General features: G+C 34.5%; 1 protein-coding gene and 1 long non-coding RNA gene across 7 annotated transcripts; one reads left to right on the forward strand and one right to left on the reverse strand.

Moving 5' to 3' along the window:
* Nucleotides 1-964: 964 nt before the first annotated feature.
* On the forward strand, nucleotides 965-2,848 carry LOC139823124 (uncharacterized). The gene is made up of 2 exons (XR_011734697.1): nucleotides 965-1,139; nucleotides 1,208-2,848. It is a non-coding gene; the product is annotated as an uncharacterized lncRNA (long non-coding RNA).
* Nucleotides 2,849-3,740: 892 nt separating this feature from the next.
* LOC139823119 (uncharacterized) lies at nucleotides 3,741-7,805 on the reverse strand. 6 transcript variants are annotated; one of them, XM_071795429.1, is made up of 9 exons: nucleotides 7,724-7,805; nucleotides 7,324-7,491; nucleotides 7,094-7,253; nucleotides 6,723-6,794; nucleotides 6,471-6,587; nucleotides 6,072-6,176; nucleotides 5,076-5,348; nucleotides 4,843-4,935; nucleotides 3,741-4,761 (listed from the first exon to the last, which is right to left on the reverse strand). In XM_071795429.1, exons 1-9 carry the CDS (start codon nucleotides 7,750-7,752, stop codon nucleotides 4,651-4,653), a joined length of 1,128 nt encoding a protein of 375 aa, XP_071651530.1. In that variant the 5' UTR covers nucleotides 7,753-7,805; the 3' UTR covers nucleotides 3,741-4,650. The 6 variants fall into 6 exon arrangements, with proteins under 6 accessions (XP_071651530.1, XP_071651529.1, XP_071651531.1 ...); XM_071795428.1 differs by having other exon boundaries at nucleotides 6,471-6,599; XM_071795430.1 differs by lacking the exon at nucleotides 6,723-6,794.
* Nucleotides 7,806-7,811: the final 6 nt, after the last annotated feature.

Below are 7,811 nucleotides of genomic sequence, written 5' to 3' on the forward strand. Positions count from 1 at the left end.
TATATTTTACACATGAGGGAAAAGAAAAAGTTATGACAAATGAATTAATGACGCGTAATGAGTTAATATTTATTTTAAAGTAGATTAGTGTATAAAATAGATTATGGCATTTAAAATTATCATGTGAACATTATTTGTTACGCTTTGTGAATCGCTTATTACCTTTTGTGAATTATGGCAGAAAGGATAAAAGGTTTATGGACATATTATAGTTATCTCACGAATCTCACGTGTTGGCGCTGAACGACCCTTCTTAAGAGTTCCAAGCTTATTGAAGCATGCGATTATCTTTTACTTTAGCCGGGGTGTCGAAGTTGGCTGGCCTTGCAACGTGGGAGAAGCGGACGCGATTCCCGCCACCGCTGCGAGTCGAGCCCCGGCGCCGGGTATGCTTGAAACGCAATGCCAGTGCACTACGTTTGACACACATGGATATCCATTCACGAAATAACTTATTACTATTTGTTTCTATTTTAATTTGACACGGTTACTGGGGGCAAATCTCGTGGAGACCGTGGACATATTCGGACGTGTTTTGTCCTGAATAATTTTTGAAGATTACTAATGCCATCAGCGCCGAGATTAGATTGAATCTTTCGAGTCTGTATTTATTATCTTCGACTTGTTCTTGGCCGTTATGTGATCCCGAGGAGGATTAGGTGCCATAAAATCAAAGAAGCTGAAGAAGGCTACTGGGGGCCACGGCACGAGTCTCGTGCGTCAAGAGGCGTAATCGTTTCTATACCCGATAACTGGCTCCTACTTTCAAGGGACCAGCTATACACTCACTGGGTGTCTCCGTACTAACCGAGTCACCACTCTCGCATCGCTTGCACCATCCGAGAACCCGGGCATGAAGATTCATTCTTGACTTTTTCATATTTACTACGTGTTGGAGATCAAACGGATTGACAGCCGAGAGCTCCCCAGATAACCGTGCCCTTTCTTGGCCCCACAACTCACCATGGACAGCGGTACTTGGGCCCGTATCACTACAGGCCCTTAGTGGCGCATTCAGATCGCCATTGACGTCGCTTGGTTACTGCAGAGCGCGCCGACCAGCCGACATCAGATCTTGCGACCGAGCCGTACTGAATCAGAACAGCCCCATTGCAACGTTCCAGCGAGACCACTGGGAGGTGGGCGCATGACTTGACTGGGAGAGGCTATATATTCGTATCACCAAATCAATTTACTTTAACCCTAGGCCCAAAGGAACTCGTGCAGAGAATCAAAGACCTAAGACAGCCTAACTCGGTCGATACAATACGACAGTGCTCGCACCAGCGCAGTTTTCCTAACACGGATCCGCTACTTTTTTCGCGCTCCTTTCTGCCACGATTCACAAAAGGTAGTAGCCTTGCCACTGTTAACAACGTGGACGGGAGCGAGGCCGCCGTGGCCAGCGTGATTACCGGTAGTAGGTCCGACGCACGTTGCACGTAACTTTTAACTTTTTAATTCGTCATGATTATTTGTACTTAATGCATTAAATTATGCGTTTTACTCATTGATATTGTTTAACAATAATCTTATCGTTGCTTATAAAAATGCAACGATAATTTTATCATTGCATCTTTAATACGCGTATATATCGATGCTGTGAGATTTATATCAATATTACTCGTATAAAGCCGGGTACTCACTAGGAGCAACGTGCAACGCAACGGTTGCTACAATTTTTTTACAATGTGTTTGTTCCGGAATAAGACGTATTTACGCAGCAACCGTTGCGTTGCACGTTGTACGGTTCTAGTGAGTATCCGGCATAACAAACTCCCTCCGTGATTATATCTCCGATTTAAGATGAGCTTAGTATACTCTCAACGCAAATACGTGTGTTAGAAATTCGCGGTTGACTTATGGCCGCTGGACATTAGTATACTCTGCCTGTTGCGTTTCGCCGCAAAACCTAAGGCCGGGTACTCACTAGGACCGTGCAACGTGCAACGCAACGGTTGCTACAATTTTTTCACAATGTGTTCCGAAATAAGACGTACTCACTAATTGCAGCAATCGTTGCGTTGCACGTTGCACGGTCTTAGTGAGTACCCGGCATAAGATGGCTAATAGAATGGCTGGCAAAAAATGATGCTGTTGATACATCATTTTTTTTCCATGTATATATTTCCCTTATTACCTGTAGCATAGCGTGACCTTGCGATCTCGTAATATCAGGAATTGAGCGCTAGTCAAGCGAAAAGCATTAGAACTTCTCAACATAAATCGTGTAGATACTCTTCGAAAAGAAGCTGAAACTCTCTAATCAGAACTATCGAATTTTAAAGTAGGAGTGCCAGCTTCACACACCCGTCAGATTATATCCTTTCGCGAATTTTTAGAGCTATGTCAACGACAGGAAAAATAAAATGAAATAATTGAAAGCGATCGGTTCCGATCGGTCAGATTCAGATGAAAGCACAGTAAATCTGAACTGCTTCGTGTTCGCCCCAAATACTAGTAAGACCCCTGTTGAGCTGGCCCTCCCCCCACCTTGCAGAAATTAAAAAAAAAATAGCGCAAAATTACAAGCTATTTGTGAGCTTTTATATCCTGCAGATTAAAATTTTTGAGCTTGTCACACTGAACAGGAATTTAATATTTTTTATGGGGGGCTGAGTCAACGTTTAAAAATAGATATTGAATTGATTTTTACGGCAGAATTAGGAGCTATTTATGAGTTTTCAAAATGATATAGTTTGGATTTTTGATCTCATCCTCTTAACCCCGAAACAACCTTTTAATTGATTCAACTCAAGAGAAAAATGTTGAGAAAAATTTAAATATATCGTATCGCGGATATAATTCGTATAGCGTATAAACTCTAAGAATAAACTCTTAAAATATGCGCATTTTGATTATTGAGCTACAACCCCTTCGCAAGAAAACCATCCCATCTTCCTGGCTTAAGAGAGAACTGTACTTAAAATGAATAAAATTATTTTACGACTAAATATTGTTTACTAAATTCTGAACACTAAAATAAAAAGAAAGAGTACTTCACTCTTGAGACTGTTAGGGATCGGGGGTAGTTTTCCATCAAACGGCTAGGGTACAAAATCTGAAACTTCATATTTTTGTGATACAAATTATCCTGAATCGAGTTTACAAGTAGCAATTGATTCTGCTGATGAGAACGAGTACTTTACTCTTGAGACTAATAGGACTGAGTTCTATTAGGAGCTGTTTGAAGCAGAAGGGATGAATATATTAAGTTTATTTGTATGGTACAAATTAGTACAAATTCAGTCCTTCAAATTTCTGTATTTAATTTTTTTTTTCTTGTGGTCTTTCTAGCTTAATGCTAAGGTAGCACCGCCACGATTTTCTCCGAAATGGCACAGGATACAAAATTGTTATTAATGGTACAAAATAGTACAAAATGGGTACTAAATATTCTGATAGGTCCGGTTTGATTCTGCCAATTTGGTCTTGCTAGCTTAGAAGAGGTATTTTTTACTCGTATTATATTTTAACGTAAAAATTGTTATTTTTTTCAACATTGATCTTCAAACAAACTATTATTAATCCAAATAATTTTCTTTCTCTAAAAAAACTCCAACTACTTTTTTACTGAGAAAATATTTAATAGCGCATATAATTTATCTTTGATTTTGTATTATACATAGACAATGTTTTATACATTTTGTTTTAATATATATTTAACAAATTTATTTTAATAAAACTTTGGAAAAACTTAACGGCTGTTAAATAAAATTACTCGTATATCAATCGTCAGATATGCTGAAACCAAATTTTATTAGTTTTGATTTTAGCGTTTCTTATTAACAGAAATGACGATTGTAACATGTTGTTAAATGTACACATAATACATGAAGATAATTACATTTTCTTCAGTCATTGCAGAAATATCACAATTATTTGTAAATTTTACATGTATTTAGACTTTTCCTACGAAATAACATGATGAGACCAATCTTCAATTTTTAAGTCTTGTATCCATTACCGAATTTTTTCATTGCTTTTTTTTTCTTTTTTATCGAAAAGATTATGTCTGATTGCATTTACAGAAGATTTTGGTTATTAGTAAGATTTAAGATTTTGTCAAGTTGTCGACATAACTTACAAATTATATGTCCACGTTCCTTTTGCCGATTGAATATAACGAAGTGGTGTAACTGTATTCTTAACATCAGAACTTTTTGATCTTCTTACACAATCTTGGCTTAAAACTCTACATCCCTGGCTCAAAATGACATTGTTATAATTACCACGAGGAATACTGTCACTGCTCGCTACACGTCTTACGTCATTGCTTTTTCTCTCGTGATGATTTCTCGATGGTGAATTATCCAATACGGAATCTTTGATTTTACACATGGATTGATTATTTCCGAGCAATCTTGGGCTCGGGTCAATCGATACTGTTTTCGGGCTGTGTGTTGAGCAAACTTTTTCGGCAGATTCATTTCGTCGAATTTGACTCTTATCGTAATTTTCTTCGAGTAGCTGACGGTCAAGTATGCGATGTTCGTCATTATTGTAATTTCCATCGTTATTAGCACATTGGCTTAAAGTTATGGTAGAATCAAGCGAATCAGAGAATTCTGGGCTGGGAACAGAAGACATGCTGCCGATATGGGAGAGAGCGACCGTCCCCTGTGGATTTTGGGGACGGTGTCAGAAACATCATTCTTCTAGTTCATCCATTCGATTTCTAACAGCCATTTCTACCACTTCCAGACTTGGATAATCCAACTCCTTAACCAAGCACAGAACAGCAGATAATATATTTGAATTCTAAAAGAAAAATATATATTAAAAATAGTAAATACTTCAAATTTAATCAAGCGTACTGAAAAAAAATGCCGTAAAACATACCCTCGTTACTGGCCGCCTGTGATAGTGAAATTGGTTTCTGCATTTCTCCTTTTCGGGATGCCTTTTCCAACCGGGTACTTGATTTGTGTCTTCCTGTAAATAATAAAACGTACTAATTTTATTAAAAGCTTTTTATATATAGCATTTTATATGCCATTTTATATTCAGCTAAGTATTATGGACTGCATTAAGCTTAATATTTTATGAAAATAATATACTTATTTAAATCTAACCCTTTCGTTATGATGAGTTGCCATCCTTCTTGTTTGAGGTGTTGAAGGAGGTTGTGGCGAATCTTCATATTCTAATCTTGTTCTTTCATCATAGCTATAGTTATTTCTGTCATTACGTTTGTCATCTGCTAAATCATTGACAGCATATTGCGTACGTTGCGGTGTTGGTGTGTACATACGTTGAGATACTTCGTTTCCACAGTACTCAGAATAAGCTCGTCTTTCATCGTAATCTCCATTATGTCGTTGTACTATTGGACGTTCATCGTAATCCTAAAACATCATTTTCTATAAAATAATTGCAGGCAATGTGTACTATGTAAACTGTATTTAGAAGACGTGTTTTACATTTTAGTCATAGACATTCCATCTCATATTATTGGTATAAAATATTAATAGATAAAAAAAAACTAATCTTTTATTTATTCTGAATATATATAATAATATACAACACAATCGGATTTAGATGTTTTAGATTATTTAGATTAGTTTAAATAAAATTTTTGTATATTTAAGATCTTTATATTTGTCCCATTTGATAGAATTATTTATATTTCATCATAATTATACTACAAGAACAAATTATTTTTGTTATCATTTCCGATCTATCTATTGGCTGTATCCTTCAAATATAAGTGTAGTCAGAACAAATGTGTAAGTTTTACAAATTTTATTTCATAAATTAGATTATTAAGTCCTATTTATTTCTAATTTTATTGGTCAATGTAAAAATATGTTAGATAAGTTAAAGCGATTAAAATAAAAAAAAGTTCCTCATCATTAAATGTCCTAAGCTGAGTCATACAAAGTGATATGTAGCCAGAAAACATGTCAAATTCGAGTGATCTAATCATACTTGCTAATAAACAGTAATATACACAATGACAGTATTACTGAGATATGATTATGAAACGTATTTAATTGTTTATATTATGGATAATATGAATGACCGCAGAATCGCAAATATGTTTAAAAATGCGCTGTACTTAAATGTACCTTGGATATTTCAAGAGTGTTAGTGGCCACAGTCTCATTGTTGCTGCGTGACTCTGTACACACAGTGTCATCTTTGCTCTGATTCTTTGATTGTCCATTTTGTAGCTGTTAGTATAATCAGGCGATAAAACAGACTTTAAGTTATAGTCATACTTGAAATCTAACTCTTTTAATTTAATTAGTTAATATGATTAGTACCATCAAATTAATGGATTACGTACATATTTTTACTTTAATATGAAAATATTGCATTAAAAATTGTATTATACATGTTAAGAAAATTTCCCAGCACAATAGTTACACGTTGTTAATAAATAAAAGTTATTTACTTTTAGAAATACGTATTAAAGGACATTTTTACTCCTATATATGATGCAAATGATGATATGCATGACTGACCTCATATGCATATTGATTATTTTGTGAGTAATGATGTGACGATGACGCATTATAATTTGCGTTTCTTCTGTCAGGGTCATATTCTTCATGAGTATGTTGGATTTCATCAAAGCTTCTCTGAAAAAAGTTCTACAAGTATACATATTGCCGCATTTTAATAATTTCATTATATCTTGTGAGTTGCCAAATGATCGATTTTAGTGATCGAGAGCAAATTAAAGAATATGTTAATTTATGTTATTACTTTATTACCTGATCACTAGAAGAACTGTACCTCCTAGATCGTCCCAATTCAGTTTCTTCAATATATTCAATCGCGATATCCTAATTTAGTATAAATATCATTTAGCACTTGAATGATTTAGCATTTCAATGATTAAAAGTGCATTAAAAAAATTTTATATACATATATCTATATATATTTTTAATTAATACATAATCTGCTATCAATAAGTTTTAATAACACGTAAATAAAGAGCTATTAATCTTAAGTTGTAAAGCATACAAAAAAGGATAGAAACGTATTGATGAAATAATGTGAATATTACGTGCATATGAAAAGTATTTTAGTATTGCATTAATCTTTTTCCTATTATTATACATTATTTAAAACATGTTCTCACCTCTGGGCTTACTACATCCGATTGTGGAGAAGCATCTATTTCAAGAGGATGTATTAAAGGTCGACCTATTGTCATTGCAGTTTGCACTTCTTCGGGTGACACTACCTTGTCATCTAATTTCTCAAGATTTGGCAAAGCTCGAAGTACAGCTAATCGATATCTATCAAAATAGTGAATTATAAAATTTCCATAATTTCTCATTTTAACAATATCTACTTTTAAATAATTACCCATCCTTTTCTGCACATGGATTTTCACCGAGCCACAAATTTCGTAAATTAGGTAATCCTTGGAGATAGCAAACTTCATTTAAATCTTTAATATTATTTCGTCTTATAAATAAATCCTGAAGCTTGTGGCAGTATTGAAAATCGGCAAGTGTATTAATGTTATTTATGCTAGAAATAAATATGAATGCTCGTATTATTTTTATATCAGATAAAGAAAGAAAAAGATTTATATTCCTTAAGCACGTTCAAATCAACATTACTGTACAGAAGTAACGCTCGCGTAAACGTAATATATATCATATAACAAATAAAATGTTATAGATGATAAACGTTTCGTTTTCTTATTTCGATACGCGTTCAACTATTTTAACAAGTTTCAACCTTACAATATAAGTCTTACCTCAGTGACAACACCTCCACATTCTTCATTTTTCTTAAGATGCTGACGTCTGTTATATCTGTTCCCCTGTGCAAAAAAATATATTACG

Source organism: Temnothorax longispinosus, chromosome 12 (assembly GCF_030848805.1).
Source record: "Temnothorax longispinosus isolate EJ_2023e chromosome 12, Tlon_JGU_v1, whole genome shotgun sequence".
NCBI classification, from domain to species: Eukaryota; Metazoa; Arthropoda; class Insecta; order Hymenoptera; family Formicidae; genus Temnothorax; species Temnothorax longispinosus.

What these genes read in the sequence shown, in the direction of transcription:
- LOC139823119 (XM_071795428.1), bottom strand. Translation starts at nt 7,752, where the DNA reads ATGAAGAATGTGGAGGTGTTGTCACTGAG. An exon ending in GTGGAGGTGTTGTCACTGAG is followed by an intron (nt 7,492 to 7,723) that starts GTAAGACTTATA and finishes ATTTATTTCTAG; the next exon opens with CATAAATAACATTAATACAC. An exon ending in ACAGGCGGCCAGTAACGAGG is followed by an intron (nt 4,762 to 4,842) that starts GTATGTTTTACG and finishes TTTTTCTTTTAG; the next exon opens with AATTCAAATATATTATCTGC.